Raw genomic sequence first — 19,529 nt, forward strand, 5'->3', positions numbered from 1 at the left:
TGACAATAAATACATTTTTTTTTAAAAATGCATCTGTGGAAGCCCTAGTACTGTAAAAAGCACGACCAATCATCTGAGCCGGCCCGGCTAAAATAACTGGATGGCCTACCTGCCTGTCAGCCTTCCATCTCGTGCACAAACTTATCTCGTGCCCTCATTGGTCATGTGCACGTTCGTGTGTGTTGGAGGAGGGGCTCTGTAAGGAAGTCTGGAGGAAGGGGCAGATTTTTTTCGGCTGCACATTTTCAAATTCTAGCGCACTCGAGCTGGTTTCTCCATTCTTACCTACCCTACCTTTAACAACGGGTAGTAAATATATTATATATTATAATTATAATTATGTATTATTATATTATATATATATTTATATATATATACAGTCGCAGTGGTTCTCAACTGGTGGGTCGCGACCCAAAAGTGGGTCGCAGATGTGTGAGTGGAAAAAAAAAAGTTCCTTTTTTTATTTTGAAGGCCCGATTTTCTAACGCTGTGCATGCAGTAGGCGTTGGACTGAAAGTACCGGAGACGATAAACGGTTTTGAAAACTTCTGTCACGTAGTGATCATCTTCTCAATAAAACATTGCTGATGTTTTTTCGAGTCTTCTGGCCTATCAGAATCAAGATTGTTGCCGGAAGTCCCCACGGAGAAAAACTTTGCGGTAGAACTATTCTTTATATACCCATGGGTACAACTTCAGATAAAAATGAAAACATAATAAAATTTGACCCCTGGTTTGATGATTGGCAGGTCACAGAACGATTGGGGCTATCTACCCTTACCCAAAATTTTAAGTATTTCACACAGACTATCTCCTCTTTGCTCTTCTCTCTGTGTGGAGCAGCAAGTTCAGCTGTCAGAACAAAGTGAAAAACAAACAATGGCATAAAATATTATTAATATGTCGTAATACATCTATTTATTTTCTTCTCAGAGTGTACCAGAATGGGTAGTTTATATGTTAGTATTTCAAAAAATCTCCTGTGGGAGAATCCCCCCAGACCCCCCTTCTGGGGTTGGGTTTTCAGCACGTGTGCCTTTTTATGTTATACAGTTCAGCTTTGATTCCATCATCTCATTAAACCTTATTTAAAAGCATTATTTTTGTTCTGTGAAGGGATATAAGGGATATATGCACTGTACTTCACTTTAATTAATAATGTATGCTGAAAAGCGTATATATTACTGCAGGATTTTTTGTTGAATAGATTTGAGTGGTTCAAAATTTCGGGTCGCGATCTATTGACTAAGGAAAAAGTGGGTCCCGAGCGGTCCCGAGGCCTGACCAGTTGAGAACCACTGGTCTATGGTAGTAACTGAATGAATGAGGCCCTCTGCTGGTGGTTCACCAAAATACAGGAGATTTATGAAAGCCTCTTTTAGTACTGTGGTCTCTCATTGAGCAACCAGAAAGTATCCATAAATCCATAAATAAATATTCTGCTTTGTCTGTACATGTATAGTGATAGGCTCAAGTGTTTTTTAATATGTTATTTATTTATCTTCTGACCGTTATACCTATGGTCTGTTCAGCAGACCCAACATTTGATATATTAAGCTTGTAAAAAAGTATAGTTTACACTAACGGTAAACTATCACTCTTTATGAAACTCAATAAAAAAACACAAAACAATGCTTAATACATTAATGGTTTTATTTGTATATTAATTATGACAATAATACATCAATAATAAATAACCCTATCATCAGTTTGGCTCCAAACATTATTAGTTTGCTTATGATAAGTGTATAAAATGTAATCTGTTAGATAGTAAATCTGTTTTGTAAACTTTGACACTGTACAGCATTCTTAATAATAATAACTTACGGTAAAGTTGCTTCCTTGTTTTACAAATAGATTTGTAATGACCATTTTGAAACAAATGGATAACCAGGGATAATCACCTACAATCACTACTGTTGAAATGGAAGATGGAAAGAACTGCTCATCTCTGTGTGAGTATCAGCTGGTTCAGTGTGTGGACTTCTCTCAGGCGAGGAGTCCTTGGCAGTGGTCTCAGGAGAGTCTCCATACAGTCTGTTCTAACTGTCTCTGTGTTAGACTACAAAATGGAAAGAGCCTCCTTGTTGATGTGTGTTTACGTCCTCCTGATCAGAAAACATGTTTATGCCTCCTTTAGAGAGTTGATGTGTGCGCACAGTTTGAGTGCAGGTCCCAGTTTGAGGTTCATGGTGCTCAGCAGGTGCTCCTCGGTCAGCAGCAGCAGAGCCTGGCCATCGATCTCCTGAGAGCGAAACTCCTCGGCTACATCCTGACCCCCTGCAGGAAATAGAGGATACAGACTGAGTGTCTTTTGTTCATTTTGATGCATTTTGTTAGCAGATCTTTGAAGAATGACTTACTTATTACTTATTTACTCAAAGCTAACTTCGCTGCTTTAAACAACTGGCGGCATTGATTCGCTGATTACGTGAAAACCACCATTGTAATGAATGTCCCACATTTTTGGATTTTCAGCCCACTTATGTGGCTTTATTTTTATAAGTAATGTGTGCTTTTCTTCTATTAATATGTTAGCTTATTCTGTATTATTGCAAACCTTTTTTATACCTGCTATGCCACTTTTGCTGTAACAATGTACATGTCCCCGCTGTGGGACTATAAAGGACTTCTGATTCTGGGAGTTGAATCACTCAATCAGAACCAATAATGTCAATCGCTACGTAGATTTTCACATACAAGGAATTTGTCTTGGTTTTTCGGTATAGTTATATAAAAATAATGTTAAATTCTGCTAAATAATAAAAAAAACGATTTATTCTACAGTAGGATCTCATCACATCAGCTGATGACAAATCAGGCTAGGGGCATAAATTAAAATACCTCACTTCCCACACCCTACTTCCAGCGCCCTCGCTCGGACAGTTTCACTTATACCTAAACATCATATTTTATGCAAAAAAGGAATCAGTAAAGTGTCAGCAGCTGTCCAATAGAAGCATCATATTTCACTGTGAATTGTTTGAAATGTAACAGAAGAAGAAGTGCTTGAAAAGAGAAACACTCAAGTAAAGTACAAGTACCTTTTACATTTGTAAATAAGTTTAGTATATGAATGAACTTAGTTTCATTTCACCGCTGACACACAGGTGTACTGAAGTCTCACCTGGCAGGGAGTTGATGAAAGAAAACACTTGTTGGACGTTCCACTGAGACGCAGAGCCGACTTCTTCTTCTTCAGAGACACTTATGGTTTCTGTCGTCCTCTCCTCCCCTCTCTCCTCCCCTCTCTCATCCTCTCTCTCCTCCTCTCTCCCTTTCTCTCTCTCCCTCTCTCGCTGTCTCTCAGTCTGTTTTCTGAGCCTGGTTGTCATGGGAATGGGAGGCTCATCCTCATCCTCCTCCTCCTCTTCCTCCTCTTCCTGCTCTTCCTCGTCTCTCAGAGAGCTTTGTCGGGTCTCTTCAAACGACCTACGAGCCTGTGGAGCAAAAAGACAAATCAGACAAACATCAACCAGGATTTAGCCTTAGCCATCTCAGATTTAGGTTCCTACCTGTGAAAACTGCAGCTCTTTACACATGTAAAGTAATGGTCTTTTCAACATGAAGGTTGACTTTAAAAGAGATAGATAGGTCAACTGAATCCATTCAACTAGAACATTTAATAAAATTGTCACAAGACAAAAACAAGACAAATGCCATGTTGTAGACACAAAGCATTTCCGATGGATGCTTTGGCTCTGCTTCTTTTAAACAGTATTATGTATAGACTATTGTGAATACACTTGACCAGGAGTGTCCTTCCCCTCTCTGCAGCAGCCTGTCTCATGAGCAGTGACCCCAGCAGTGTGTGTGCAGTGTTTACAGCGTGTGCAGCGTGTGCAGCGTGTGCAGCGTGTGCAGCGTGTGCAGCGTGTGCAGTGCCAGTAGCTTACCTGTCTCAGGAAGTGTTCTCTGGAGGCTCCATTCACTCTGCTGCCGGGGGGGCGTCCCCTCCGGCCCGTGGGCCTGTGGCCCCAGCGCCCGACTCTCTGCACCGTGACACGCTTTGTGCAGCTCACACTGAACCTGAACACGGAGGTGTTAACAGATGTTAAATGTGATTTATACGGTTCACTGCAGACGGTCACATTTGTTTACTAATGGCACAGAGTTGAGTTTTAGACTGAGTCACTGAGCTGATGGTCTGCATCTGGACTCTTTGATGGCTGGATGGAGAGTATAGGAAACATGGGAGTGATTACACCCTTGAGAGTTCTTCTTATAGTCTAAATGTAACTCAATGGGCTCCAGATGTCAGAGGATGTGTCTCACCGCCACAGAGACAGACATCATCTTTAGTTTACTCGTCTCGTGTGGTAGACACTGCATTTTTTAGAGTCTTATTATGTAAGGAAGGATGCTCTTTGGCAAAACCCTTGATGGTACAATTTGAGGTACTTTTCTTATCCATATTATGAAACCTTATTCTTCTACTCCACTACATCTCAGAGAAGTTGTACTTGTTACTCCACTACTTTTGTTTAAAAGCTATAATTGATTACAATTTGTATCTTAGTTGTTGAGTGTTTGGGGCAGAAGTACAGTTTAATTTGAATGTAAAAAAGACTAGTGTGTGTGTCTGTGTTCATAGACTGATCACGTTTTTATCAATTTAAATTAGTGCTGCACAATTAATCGATTTGATCAAAATCATTATATGAACTAGTGAAACATTTAATCACAGGAAACACATTATTTGATACATGCTAAATATGTGTTACATTTCCATTTTGCTTGAAGTATTGTGGAGCTATAGAGAAATCTCAGCCTACCAAGAGTATTTTACAGACTTAACAAAACATATATGTTTGGTACAGAAAAAAATCATACTATGATAATTTGAATATATTATTTGATTTGAATGGGAATAATGCAAAAAAAAAGTTTGAACTACCCTTACTGTTCCATAAGGCAGGTTTCCATTTGCAGTTCTGGTTTGGCATTGCTTTAGAGGAGCAGGCTGGTGCTCGATATAACGTGTTCTTATTAATGAGAGTGTTGTTGGTGCGTCTCCATGTGAGAGTGATTTATTTACCTCCTGACACACGTCATGGAGCAGAAGCGTTTGGAGCGCAGGAAGGTGTGAGCGTGACCTCGACTGCCGCAGAACTCACACTGCAGCATGGCTGCCGCACTCCCCCCCCGCTCTGCAACTACACATGGCCAGCTGTTAGTCACACACACACACACTCACTCACATGTACACACACATGACCTCACCATCTGCTGCAGGGTCGTCCTCCTCCATCTCTGAGTCTGTTGAATCCGACTGGTCAGCGTCCAGCGGGCTGTCCTCAGCCGCCAAGTCCCCGTTAGTTTGTCTCTCCTGAGATTCAGGAAGGGAAGCCTGCTGCTCTGCCAACATCGAAGACGAGATCACCTGCATCCAGAAAAGATAAATAACACACACTGACATGGCAAGACACCTGTATAGAAACAGGTGCTAATTTGTAAGCATCTAAATGTTAAAATGTTACTAATAAACTACAAACTTAAACTTGAGGTTACTGTTGAAAGTACAATTGCTACAATATCTCAACAACATCTCTAGAGTATATCAAATGTAGAAATGTACCTGAACCAAACATTTTAGACAAACAATCTCAAATATAATCTAATATCTAATTGTGCACTGCTTGTGATATTTTGATGCAATGTCGCCATACGCAATGACATTAATTGGTAGGTCATATGCTGATTCACCATTGTGGTACCTCATACTGGAATCGTCTTGAGACTCTTTAAATTTAAATCAAGCATCTTCAAGAATATTACTTGAATTACCCATGAACACAAGAACACATACTGTCAATTATTCAAGATGATATGTCTAATTGTTTTAAGCATCCATCTCTAACAGATGTTTCGTGGTGATGCCACAGTGTTCGTACCGGGAACGGCTCCAGGCCCTCTCTGATGACAAAGCCCTCTATGAGGTGTGTGAGGACGTGGGTTGTGTGTATCCTGTCGGGGCTCAGGGGCGCGCTGGTCGGGGAGGAGGGGGGCTGGCTGGGACCTCTGACCGCTGCTGGCAGGACTGGAGGAGGCAGAGGGGGAGACGGGGGAGGAGGGGTGCTGGTGGTGAGCTGTGAGGACTCTTCCACCACCGGTGACCTGATCATTGAGCGGCTGGGTGTGATGGAGGATGAACCCATCACTGCTGAACAACAACAGGGGTACAAGTTAACACACTGAGAGCAGGATTACCAGTTTAACCAGATTGATTACAGTTTATTTTCAGGAGACTCAGTTTTCTAAAGGAGGTTTAAGTAAGGCCGACCACTAAAACGTATTCCTCAGGGCCAAGATGTCTGTCAGTCAGGTTAGTTTTCAGTGGCAGGGAGATAATTTGAAGGCTTTTTGACATATTTTTAAACATATGGAGGCTGTAATTTGCTAAACAATTTACATAATTCAATTATTATTTTCCTACAATGAGATTTGTATTTATTTTAGCTCCAAAACAGCTTAATGAAACAGATCCATGGTCAGATTTTTACATTTATTTAGGCTTTTACATAAGCTCTGGTTTTTCATGAAACATCCGCCTAATGAGGAGACTCTTTGGCCTTGGTTGGGTAATGTATATTTTCTATTCTATTCTTTACATATTTTACCTGCACCATTCTGCTTAAACGGCCCATTGAGAGGGGTCCTGTCTCGCTGAGCACCAGGAGAAGATTCACCTCTCCTCGCCTCTGAGCTCGATCCATTCACTTTGTACATTTGTCCCGACTGAAATACAAATCACAACAAACCCATCACATACTGTGGACATGAAACACTTTCAAAACGTAACCGCAGCACACAGAAGCGACTCACCGATGGTGTTTCATTGTGTCTGACTCGATGCACTTTCAGATTGACAGCCACTGTTTGAGGGGGGGGGAGGTTCTGGTAGTTCATCTGGAGCAGAGCCTCCGCTACAGGCAGCTCCTGCTCTGTCAACAGCACATGACCCGACTGGAGGGCCAGAGCCTGGAGCGAGTGCAGGGGTCGCCTCTGGAGGGAGGCCGGGGGGTTCTGGGGCAACCTGGGCAGGACCAGAGGAGGAGGGGGAGGTGGGGGCTGGTTCAGTGGGAAGGAAGTCCGACGGTGTGGAGCGGCCAGAAGAGGAGGAGGCTGAGGCTGGACGGTGGCTGCTGGGACTGAAGGTGCAAAAGACTGAGAAGAGGAGGGGGCTTGAGGGTTGTGGTTGGTGTGTGAATGGGTGCAGGGAGCTGTGAGTCTTTTAATTGAAAGAGGAAGAAGGTTGGACTTGGTTTCTTGAGGCGCTACTCTGAGGGCGATGGGCTGGAGCTGCCGGTGGTGTGGAGCCCCTCCTGCAGTCTGATGGAGGACGAGCTGGTGGTGAGACCCCCGCTGGCCGGAGGGACAGGACAGCTGCTGTTTGATCAGAGCGTGCGTCTGCACCGGAGAGAAGGCTGCAAACATAGTGTGGATTAGACTTAAGGGACCAAAAAACCAAAACAACGGTCTCTTCTTCAAAGTGGTCTCGAAAGCATAACCCAAACTAAGTGCGTCTCAGGAGTCCTATTGCACATATCTGATTTCTCTTACACCAGTTAGTACCTTTGAGTCATCCCTAAAGAGAGTAAAAGCGACACATAACTTTTGAAGATTATTGAGGCTGCAAGTGAAAAAATAATTACAAAATGCTCAAGAGAAACCCTACCTCTTTTCTCCTTCCTATTACCTCTATCGATCAACTATATCCGTTCGATAGAGAAAATGACTTGGACTTCAAAAGGAGAAAGAAAATAAATACTAGGGACAAGAGGGATCAGTATAATCATCTAGACTTTTAACAATTTCCTTTTTTTTTTTTAATCTTAATTGGTATGCATTAGGACCTGGTCCAACTTCTTTAAAAAAAAGGTTGACCTGAAGAGTTATGGCACATTGTGGGGGTTCATTTTCACAGCTGGGTTACAAGTCTGAAACACACTTTCTAGTAAATGTTCCTTTACATTTCTATATCTGAATATGTCTTGTCACCTTGGGTTATGACGTGGGGTCCCGATGTTTCTGTGGTGGTGTCAGTCAGCTGGTGGTGTTTCACCCCGCAGATCGACGTCTTGGATAAAGAGGTGTTTAGATTCAGGGCTTGTGATGGGGCGGATGGTTTTAAAATGACATTGTGAGCTGTGGCCAGCGCTCCGGGCAAGTGGGCACGCAGAGCCAGATTCTGCACCTGAAAATACACACAGAGAACGTCACTGTTAAAGTCTATAGAAAAGTCAACGTTTATTACTAGTTCTTCGAACGTTCATCACTTGACTTGTGTTATGAGCGGTTAAAAAAAATCAACGAGCATCCATATTATTCATCCATTTTCATCCGTTTATTTAAAGAAAAACTGAGAAAATAGTCACTAGAAGCCATGTGATTGAAAGATTAGAAGCCATGTGATTGAAAATGGTTTGCCCTTCCACTTATACTGAACACCTGTTCACCTGTCCTTAATAAAGGGCCAAAACCACACCTACAAGTTACATCACTATAATTCATCGATGGTCAACATCGATAAAAACAATAATAAACATCAACACAGGAAAATCCATGACTATAGTTGCAAATGTTAATAAGTTTAATATGCAAAAATGGATTCAACAACTTGATTATTAATCAAATAACTTCTCATTTTATACAGCTCATGATATGTAGCATCCTGCAGTCTATGGTATTTCAGTTGAGTGGTGTGTGTTATATTCTGATTCCTGACAGTGTGCACCTGAGAGGAGGGAGGTAAAGCGGAGCAGGAGGTAACAGCAGGGAGGTCTGATTGAACTGCAGCCACCGTGGCTGCTGGGGTTAGAATAAGCTGACAGGAGAAAAAGCAAAAAGCAGGGAGAGACAGGTGGCTCGGTGGTTAGAAACAAACAAATTGCATGTTGTGAGGAAACATAACAAAACACATTCGGTAAAAATAGAAATAGGGCAAACAAGTCGTGCAGTTTTAAAGTTCCAGTGCAATTTGCAAGTGTGCTTTAAAACGTTGAAAAAGTTTGTACCATCTGAGTGCGAAGGTACATCTGAGCTTGGTTACAGTTGGCCGGTCGGTTCCCCAGTAGCATGGCCTGCTGGGAAATGGTGGTCGCAGCACCAGTGGATGTTTGGGTTCGTCCAATCAGCTGGGCTGTCACTGGAGATGATGGCAGAGTAATCTGCATGAAAGAAAATGAATGTTGAAATCGACAGTTTTTTTGGAGTTGTGTGAAGTTCCTGGTCTACCGCTGCTTCAAGTTTGTTTTGAAATGGCTTGTTTACAAGATAATAGATTGAGGCAGTCAACAACTCCTGTGGTCTGCAGGGTAAAATATTGTTTTTGTCAAAGGTTTTTGCAAAGAGAGCATAGATAACAGCCTCAGCTCTATGTTGGCAAAGAAGTCCGACAGCAAGTTAAAGCGAATACATTATTTTTAAATAAAGCGTACACTTAAACTTATATTGATCTCTTCAAGAGGCTAAAACACATTTCTGCTGCTTGTCGCTTCCATGCTTGAAACTCCTGTCTGTCTCTCCAGACTTTGAATAAGTACCTCATGCAACCCTGCTTCAAAACATCTAAAGTATTACTTGAATATGTCTGCTTAGGTCAAGTTGATGAGAGTCGTAACTCAAACACTTACTGAGTTTTGGGAAACACCCACAGGCTGATGGACCAAACTGCCACCGGATGAAGACGACGGCTGCCTCTGACATACTGAAGCCTGAAAGACATTGGAGAGACATCACACTCTCTGTTCTTCATGTTAAATTATTCTCCATGTTTGCACTAACACATGGACAACACCACCCGACCTGCTGTATGGTGGCCAGGCTCTGCAGGTGGGGGCTGTGCTGCTGCAGCGCGGCGGTCTGCAGCATGAGGTGCTGCTGCTGCGCCGCGTACATCTGCTGCAGGTACTGAGCCGCCATGCTCTGAGGTCTGTGGATGGCCTGCTGGATCACCTGAGGGACACATCAAGCACGCAGTCAGTTAGTCTTTTTAATTGTGTTCCTGTTGCTCTTTAATTAGCTGAGAATGGATACTTTGAAGTATTTGGAAAATGTCCTTTTGAGAAAAATATTATTAAGTGCTGTTAGGATTGGAACATTCCTAGAATATTTAAGAGATGTTAACATTTAGCAATACTTTCTTTTGATCAGCTATGTTAAAGACACCTTTTCAAAATAACATTACAAAAATAACAAAACTAACATTTTTTTTTAAGTTTAACAGAAGACTATCTATTTCCTACAATTTCTGTGTATACCATATTGGCTATAAAAGCAGAGCAGGGTCAACTATCAACTACCTTTTACCTGGATTCCTTGTAGGTCCTGGGTAATGTCTATAACCAGGTTATAGACATTACCCAGGACCTACAAGGAATCCAGGCAGGTTGTCCAGCTGAACAGCTGGACAACCTGCCTCTCAAGTCTAACGATGCTAAATGAGATCTGATGTACTGTCTATTATCTGGACTCCTCTCAAAGGAAACAATCCATGCACAGCTCCTGGGTATTATCTATTACCTGGACTGCCTGCAAGCAAAGCCAAACAATGCTTAGATAGGTTCAAGGATTCGTCTTTACCTGAACTCCACTTAAAATAGACAATAGATTAACTAGGTCCCAGCTACTGTCTATAACCTGGTCTCTCTGCAAATGAAACAAGCCATGCAGGCTCCAATCCCGTGTATTACCTCCTGGACTCCCTTTCAAATACAAACAATGAACCACTAAATCACAAGTAATGTCTGGATTACCTGTCAGTCAAGTCAATGTTTGCAGAAACCTGGGGAACTGTCTATAACCTGGATTCCTCTCACATGAAACAAACCATGCATAACTCCCAGGTACTGTCTATAATCTGGATTCCTCTCATGAAACTATGCCGGGGTCAAAGGAGTCGAATACCTGGACCGCCTGTCTGTCGGGAGAGATGATGCTGAGGGAATTAGACGGCGCCTGGGTGCACGTGGTGCTGCAGGAGCTAACTGTTGCCATGGTGATGGCTGCTGATGATGGGGTGGGGGTGCTGGTTGTCCTGTTAGTTTCTGTCTGCTTCTCTGCTGATCCCTGCCTGTCCATCTCCAGGTCAAACACAGATCCAGTGATGGGAAAACTCTGGGGATAAAACAAACAATAAGTAACAGCAGGAAGTTCAAATCAAATTTGACTTGAACCGGAGGATGGATCTGCAGCTGCTTCTGTTGTTTAACACTTTCCTTAACTGCATGTTTACAAGCTCAAATCAACTGTTGGTTAAAAATAATATTTGATTTCATTTTTTTATTCAGTAAAAAATTCACGTAAATAATAAATAGGAATCTTCCTTGAGTGCAGCTCTGAATCAGTTCCTGTTTGCTAATAAAACATTCACATGTAGCCTATATAAATAAATAAATGTGCTATGTAACATAAGCTACCCGACTCTAGCATTATTTGTATGTTTAGCTTATGTTCTTGGAAAAATGCATGTTCATAATCATGTTTTCATATTTGGTCACTTCAATATAGAGAGCATGAAACTGCCAATTATCTCTCTACAGGTTCAGACAGCACATCATAACATGAAGAAACACAGATGACTTCTTTGCATGTAAAAATAAAACATTATGCATTTGTAATGAAGATATGTGAAAGGGGGTAAATCATTGATGTTATTGATTTTTTTTAAAGGTTACGTTGTACCAATACCACATCTCTAAAGAGACAACGGTGCGGTGCCACAATGCTATAGATGTGTTCTATCTAATTTGATAAGCAAGCTTTAAAAAAGTCAATCATTATTATATGTAGTAACATCAAACAGATAGCTTTTAAAAAGAGAGTGGTTTTAATGTAATAAGGCTACACACTGATGGTCTAAGCTTCTAGGCAGCTTGAATATTGATTGCTTTTTGCTGCAGAGCCGGCTCTGTCCAATTAAAAACCAGCTGGATATTTTCGATAACAAACCCTTAACGTCAACAATTTATCTTAAATGCACTGCCCATAATTTAAGAAATTCGGATTAAACATTCAACAATGAGATGCCCTCTCTGTCTGTCTGTCTGTCTGCCTGTCTGCCTCTCGTCGCTCAGACGCTTCTTCGCTTTATGCAATCATTCACCTCTCGTCGGCGTTACCTGCCTGCTATTGAGAGACCATCAGGCCATCAGGAGCTAACAGGAGCCCGGCACATTGTCCCAGTCATGAAGCTTCTGATGCGGCAGTATTCTGTCTAAAATGGAGATAAAAAACATATCAGACGGTAGCAGGCAATAAAAAATCCCAGACACAGCACCGCTCGCTGTGCGGGAGGACCTTCCACAGCCGGAGCGCTCTGCATGGAGAGTCCCAGATGTTAGACAGGTTAAAGTGGCTTTTTATGCGTTTTGAATAGATTTATTTATTTATCATGATAATGTCTGGAGAAAACGTTGAATATTTGCACAAAAATAAAAGATTGGGATGCTGGGTTTTAGCTCACAACACTAAAATATGCGTCAAAATACTATTTCACAAACTGCTGATGCAGCCATAAAGTAACCCCAGGCTAATCTTCCATTTTGGTTGGTTTCTCTCATGGCATAGCATTTCGTTTTTCACTTTATTTATCTATTAAACGGGGACAACATAATTTGAAAGCTCTTTATGTTTTGTGTTTGCAGGACAAAAATAAATCCTGTGCTTGAAAACACTTACTGTCAGGAATTTCATGGAGTTGTTATATTATTGGATGATAATAAGGATGAATTACTGCTTTATAAAGAGCTAGGCCTTTCCATCTTTCTCTTATCTGATCTGATTTGCACTGATCTTGCAATATTGTATTATTTATGTTTTGTTAATTTGTCTAAACCATTAGTTGTTAAATAAATGTTATGGAGTAGTAATATTCAAGTAAAAGAGGATGCAAGTAGCATACCTCACAAATACGTAATTACAGTATTGAGTAAATGTAGGCTACTTTTTTATTGAGTTTGGGTTAATATTTTATTTGCTCCCATTCTTTTCTTTTATCAATCACGTTTTCTAGCACAGCAGAACAGACGATTCCCTTATTTTCGAAAATAAAAAATGAAAAGTAAGAAAAAGATAAATGCTTTTACTTCTATTCCTGCTCCATCCATGTTGATGTTACTTCCGAACCAAAGCACTTGAATGCGCGACATGTCTTGAGGGCTTCTCTGATGTCCGAGCTCAGATTGTTGAACCTGAAAGCAGCACTTACCCACTTATAAAGCTACAATTGGTACAGTCGGAATGCAGCCAATGGATAATGTTTTACTTTTTGGAGATGTTTACCATTTAATACTTATTTGTTATACATTATTGACTTAAATTCATCTTGATATTATGCATTATAATGTTTTTGACGTCAAATGTGTCAGGATACATGTCTGTGTGTTTGTATGCGCAACCCCATGCATTCCGACAATGGACTCGCCCGTCGTCAGGCCTTTGCAGTAGGGAGTTGTTTGGCGGACCCCGCAAGTTTTTCTTTACTTTACATGCTATTTTAGTTTCTCCGAGGAAGGCAAAAACCTTCGTTTTTATCAACACTAGCCTCGTTCTTCACTTGCCGTGTCGACGGACCTTAAAAACAAAGTGTTTTGGGGCGTGGTACACAAACTAGAGAGGCGGAGAAGGAAGGGAGGCATCGGGGATTCAGACGGACCACGGCTGAGCTCAGGATGCCGACGTTGCGGGACAGCACCATGTCCCACCCCGGGGAGAATTCACACCAAGTCCGGGTGAAGGCGTATTACAAAGGGTAAGAAATGATCCCAACATGTCGTTGAGGTTGTCAGTAACCTACCAGGAGCAGTTTTACTACTTGGTAAGGTGGCTAATCAGTTGGCTAATACTAGCTAACCCGGCTAACCCGGCTAACGGCTTGCTAATGGTGGGTTCTGGGGTTTAGGTAAACTTGAGCAGGCAGCTGAAACTGTCCAGACCCGCTGTCAGTGTGAAGCCAGACTCTCTGGGTTGTTTGATAAATATGTCAGCTACAGGGTGGAGTTGTCAAGTGATTTAAATCCAGTCAAAGATAGTTAACGATCGAGTTTGAAACAGAGCTAGTCTCTCAGCTAGTTAGCTGAGTAGCATTGACTGCTAGTTCCACTAACTGTCACTGGTAGATTGTGCCCACTTCACTAGTCCCATTGTAAAAAAGATGTAACATTATAACTAGCATGAAAGGCTTTACACTAGCTAACATACATTATTTATAGGTAATTGCTAATTAGCTATGTCTTTAGGGGATTGACATAATGACAACAGGAAATCCTGACAGGCTTTTATTGATTGATATCGATACCATTGTAACTATTTAGGAATCGAAACACAAGATAAGTGTTGTTGTTGATCTTCATCCTGTTGGACTACCTCAACATGTGAAGTCATGCTGAACTGTTCATATCAGATGGTATTCTCAAGTATTTCTGATAAACTGATGTAGTGTTTATAATACAAGCAATATAACTCAAGGAATGTCCTTTCATAAATGAGTGTGTATGTATTTTATAAAGGGGGTAACAGAGTTTATTGCTCTATTAATATGGGGTTTTATCACAATACAATTGGTCAGTTTCTACTTTGTTTTTATCCTTACTTTAACACCCTGAGTCCCACCTAAGACTCAATTCAACTGTTGATTATTATGTAATAAATCGCTTAGTTTACGAAATGACTAATAACAAGTGAAAAAGTTCTTAAAGCCCTATGTTTGTCATCAAATATGTTATTTTGTTTGACCAAAAGTTCAAAAACCATGAACATCCAATTTACTCTGATACAAATAAGCCTTAAGATGATGGAACTACTTCATTCAAATATTGAAAAGACGCTTCCATGGTCAACATTGCAGCTGGTTAATTTCCTGATGATGTACTTATAGATTAATTGTTTCAGCTCTAGCTCTTACGTAATCTCTTCCTAGATCGAGTTGCAAAAACACTTTTATTATTTGTAGAGAACCTTGCCCTCAAGACAAACATTAGATGATAAACACATAACCCTAATTGTTCTATTCATCCATGGTATGGAGATGTTTTTCATACCAGGCCTGGCAGAGGCAGTTTACCTGCTTTTAGTTTCGCACTAGGATGTGATGATGGAAAATCATTGGTCACCCTGTTGTTTTCATGACACTCCCTGCCCCACCGGCTCTGTTGGATGGAGCCAGTGATTGGAGCCCTGCCAAGACTTGAAAAACGTGAAGTGCAAGTCAGCCAGACCTCTTGTAGTCCTGCCTGGCTCTGTGACACACCTCACACACAGTGTGGGCTGAGCATTAGTTGTCATCGCACGTAACAAAGCATCTGAAGTATTTATGAGGCTGCTGCTGAGGAATCTCAGCTATGCTGCCAAAGAGGGAATGCAGTGAGATTGTCTCGTTATCGAGTCGCATTAAGCCAGGATCACCAGGGTTGTTATTGTTTCCCTGCAGAAGTTAGGAGTGGGAGATTGGATCAAGATACTCAATGTTACTGACATCTCCACATGCCAGCACAGTTTCTTTACTGTTTTTTGTCTAACATCACAACTTTCTCAAACTATATAACTCAAATATACACAAGCTTAAAAAAATCAATGAAATCAGGACAATTATAACTTATTCTCTGAATTACCTTACTCTGTGGTAATTTCTCAGGGCAGCTATTCTATTCATCTGGCTTAGTATAGTCTCCTGTTTTAAGTCCATTCATGCCTATTTGCACGTCTGCTGTCTGTCAGAGTTAACATCAGCAGACTGGTGTCAGCCTGTAGCAGCCTCAGCCTGTCACTGGCTGCTCTTCATTTCCCTCTCATTCAGCCTGATGGCCAATAGAAACATCTAAATGCACTGAGACTGACATGTATTGATTCTGTACAGTAATAGCGGATAGATTGGAAATTAAGTTTGGTTGCGCTTCAAACAACAACAGTTTTTTATCATCCATTCATTTCCTGACTTTCTTTGCTCACTCAAGGGATTTCTTAAATAAAAGGTGTCCATCACAGTTTCCCCGGGCACCAAATGACCGCTTTGTGTTTTGTTCCCCATTCCTTAGTTCAAAAATTTGATAATCAGTTTATTAAAAAAAAGCTAATCCTGTAATTTAAAAGAAATTTTTTTTTTCATTATGATTTTTTTCTTTCTTCTTCTGCTCTACAGTGTAGCAGAAATATTGCGACTTCTGTTTCATTGTATTACACTCCAGACGCAGTTCACCTACATTTTGTGTAGTTATATAGTATTATCAGGACATTGGTTATTTCTTACAGTGTAACATTTTGTAAAAAACCTTGTGATCCTTTTCTTGCTCCACTACTTATCCAACACGTCCATCAATATCACGCCCGGTATCTTTTTCTATATGTTTATCACACTTTCCTTACATAATACAGCTGCTCAGTGCCCACTTGTACTATCATTAAAAGCTCTACTTTAGGAACATATAGAACCTGCTTGACATCTCTTCCTTGATTGCTTGTTATGTATTGCTTCCTACATTCTTCTGTGTTTTAATTGGGCACAAGGGGATGTTTTTGACAGCTGGAAATGTATGGTGTTTACATAGACAACATCGTTTATCAAAGAAAAAGCCTATATGAACTCTGATCCTGCTCCTACACAAAATAAATCATGTGCAGAAAATTCTTTTTAACGTGAGCAATTAATTAATCATATTTTAGTTTAGTTGTATTTTTGAAATGTTTCTTATTTTTCCATAATGGACCAGCTTCCCAAATGTCGTATTCCTTCTCTGTGGGTTGATTTTCAACCAGATATATTTTGCCTAGTTGGAGGAATCTGTTTCCTGAGCTCAGGAAGGCATCTTTTAACACTCTCCTTTCTCAGAGTTTACAATTCAGCTCACTTCATTTCCCGAAATATTGTCATAAAAACGTTTTCTGTCTGCCTGCTATTCCCAAGCCTTTTATTCGGTAGCAGGTCCTGTTCCATTGGGTCCATGTTCCTGCCAGTGTGTAACCATCTCAGGCCAGAAAAAAACCAATATTATGCGGAGCTGCCAAAGACTAACAAGAGGCGTCTTATGTGCCAGATCAACTTCAGGATTCCTGTGTGAGGCTTGTTGTTTGGCAGGAAACTGGGATTACACCGGCTCGACCAAGCAGTTCAGATACTTTCCCCTTTTGAAAGGAGTTGCTCTTCTCTTTCAAAGACTCTGCCATCTGCATCACTGCTTCAAGGCTTGGCTTTGTTTAAAATATGGGAAGCGTTCCTTGTCCTGCCATTTACTTTTTTTGCTCTGAAAGCCCCGCAAGCACTGAAGCACAAAGTCGTGCACCCCTCACCCGCCCGTCCGCTGACACACATCTTCACTAACGAGACTCCGCTAACGTGTGTGTGTGACGTGTTGTCTGCTGCAGCGTCTGCACGTCCTGCACTTTGTGTGTGATGCAGCTCAAGGGTTACTGTAAACGTCCTTTCCTTCTTAGTGACTTTGTCCCAGGCTCAGCGGGGGTGCGTTTTGGTCGGTGCTTTAGTGCTGCAAGGAGCCAGACTCTCTCATGTTCAGCACAGCAGGGTGGCCGTGCTGCCTTGGAGACCACAGCATCCTGCGGCCTGTGTTGTTTCACCCATAACCTGTTGGCTGTTTTGATCACTTCCTCCACATTTCTGTATTTGTTTTAGCGTGTAGGTCATGACGAGTCAGACAGATTCTTGAGTATCTGCAGTGTGGTTGTTTGAAGATGTTGAAGGAGGCATTCCCACGTGTGACAGCGCCGATCGATGATAATCGTAGAGAGATGTAATCCGTACAATATTTCAACAAGCAACACAAAACAAACAGATCAAAGAAAATGTTCTGCTTCTATCTCTATTGGTAATGTTTATCCTTCCAAGAACACTCATTTCACTCCGGGCTAAAATGTTTGCGCTTTACTGTCACCGTATAATACATTTGTAAATCCAATAATAAAAACGACTATATTTCAGCTGTATCTCTCTTCTAGTATATTACTTTAGTTGTTAGACGAATACAATGTTCATTATGATTTTATGCCCTTATTGAATTGTCCTGCTCATGTATTTATTTGATGAATTGTTTAAATAAAAGAAAAGCTCATTCAAACCAATAAGTCAATTAATTAAAATAGAGGACTTTGTTTGAGAGTTGTTTGTATTTGTACTGTGCTATTGTTATTTAGTATGGCGACCGACAAGCAAAACACGTATATGACACATTCAAGGGTTCATTAAAAAACTTTCAATAGAAGCTTAGATTATCCTAACCCTAAAATCAAGACATTTAGTGTAGCACTTCAGTGACAGAGAGACGGAGGGTCCGAGGGTTTCATGGGAACCCAGAGAGAGGCAGGCAGACCCTTCCTCCTGCCTGAGTGCTCCTCTCTGACAAATGGCTTCATGCTGGCCAGATGGGGCTGCAGAGCACTGCTCACGGCAGTCCAGACGCCAGGGGCACGGGACGGCACTCCCCCCCTCCTCCTCCTCCTCCTTTTAATTTGGCTGTACTGTAGGAGGGCAGCAGCAGAGGAATGCCAGGTCTGTGAGGAATGCTGCTTCCTCCCAGTTACTCACCAGTGATGAGCGTCCAGTCTCTCGCTGTGCAATCTTTCTGCCTTAGTCACTCTGAGGAATCACACGGCTCCGTTTCCTTCGTCAAAGCATTTTGAGGTTCCTTTTTAGATGACTGTGTTGGACATTGTTGCGTTGTTAATGGTTAAAAAGGCATTGTGTCTCATATATTTTCTATATCTAGGGAAGCAGCAGAACAGAATGTATCCAACATCTTCCTGCCTACTTTTTCAAGACCAGTCATTATAAAGGCTGCAACACATTAGTATTTATTTATCTGCATGTCCATTTTGCCCCCTTTTCCAACAATTTGTTTTGTCTGGAGCCGCAAAACATATTTGATAGCTTGTAAAGTTGTATTTATTGTTATATCATACACAAAATCTACAGTTTTTTTGCATTTATTATTTATAAAACTGTTAACCTCTGATAAGAAACAAAGAACTCTTATAAGGACAATACAAAAATACACAGGCCTACTTTAAAATAAATTAAACACAGCACTTGGGGAGTCCTCTGCACATTTGAAGGAAAACAAATTAAATGTAATTAAATAAAACATATAGCTGCACCCTGAAAATAGTTAGGTGATTGAATTATGACTGAAGATCGTCAGCTGATCGTCTTTCTCTTCTGTGCTTTTCCTCCAATACGTAAAGGCTGCAGCAAGTTTGACAACTTCTCTCTACATATCAAACATACCGGTAAACCAGCATCGCTTGCTGTGAAAGCATATAACTCTGTCCACGCAGAATCAAACCCTGTGTTCCTCCGATACTTTTATTTTTCTTTGATTTATCCATATATCGCTCATCGAGCCGGGGGTCAGGTTATTCGCCTGCAAGAAAAAGCGCTGGCGCATATTTTAGTTGACCTAATTAAAACCGTTTTGTTTTTTATTTATTATGTGTCACAGTATCACCTCAAAATACAAGATACGAAACATTTTCAACCGTGCAACAACATTTAAATAGTCCTACACATACTTTTATTTAATTTC

At 41.1% G+C, this 19,529-nt stretch overlaps 1 protein-coding gene across 6 annotated transcripts; it reads right to left on the minus strand.

Moving 5' to 3' along the window:
• Positions 1–1,634: 1,634 nt before the first annotated feature.
• Positions 1,635–13,158, minus strand: phc3 (polyhomeotic homolog 3 (Drosophila)). 6 transcript variants are annotated; one of them, XM_010796096.1, is made up of 16 exons: positions 13,089–13,158; positions 12,127–12,217; positions 10,909–11,118; positions 9,808–9,957; positions 9,636–9,716; positions 9,018–9,170; positions 8,738–8,827; positions 8,002–8,197; positions 6,826–7,427; positions 6,621–6,738; positions 5,895–6,163; positions 5,224–5,383; positions 5,039–5,156; positions 3,897–4,029; positions 3,128–3,440; positions 1,635–2,280 (listed from the first exon to the last, which is right to left on the minus strand). In XM_010796096.1, exons 3-16 carry the CDS (start codon positions 11,080–11,082, stop codon positions 2,126–2,128), a joined length of 2,712 nt encoding a protein of 903 aa, XP_010794398.1. In that variant the 5' UTR covers positions 11,083–11,118; positions 12,127–12,217; positions 13,089–13,158; the 3' UTR covers positions 1,635–2,125. The 6 variants fall into 6 exon arrangements, with proteins under 6 accessions (XP_010794398.1, XP_010794402.1, XP_010794397.1 ...); XM_010796100.1 differs by lacking the exon at positions 13,089–13,158 and having other exon boundaries at positions 5,895–6,160; positions 12,127–12,285; XM_010796095.1 differs by lacking the exon at positions 13,089–13,158 and having other exon boundaries at positions 12,127–12,285.
• Between the last annotated feature and the right edge of the window lie 6,371 nt (positions 13,159–19,529).

Source organism: Notothenia coriiceps, unplaced genomic scaffold, assembly GCF_000735185.1.
Source record: "Notothenia coriiceps isolate Sejong01 unplaced genomic scaffold, NC01 NC01_scaffold00037250, whole genome shotgun sequence".
Lineage (NCBI taxonomy): Eukaryota > Metazoa > Chordata > Actinopteri > Perciformes > Nototheniidae > Notothenia > Notothenia coriiceps.

Coding starts and splice junctions, on each gene's coding strand:
- phc3 (XM_010796096.1), bottom strand. CDS start 11,082: ATGGACAGGCAGGGATCAGCAGAGAAGCAGACAGAAACTAACAGGACA. Junction 8,198..8,737: donor CTTTACCTCCCTCCTCTCAG/GTGCACACTGTC, acceptor GTGTATTTTCAG/GTGCAGAATCTGGCTCTGCG. Junction 4,030..5,038: donor TCCATGACGTGTGTCAGGAG/GTAAATAAATCA, acceptor CTCCGTGTTCAG/GTTCAGTGTGAGCTGCACAA.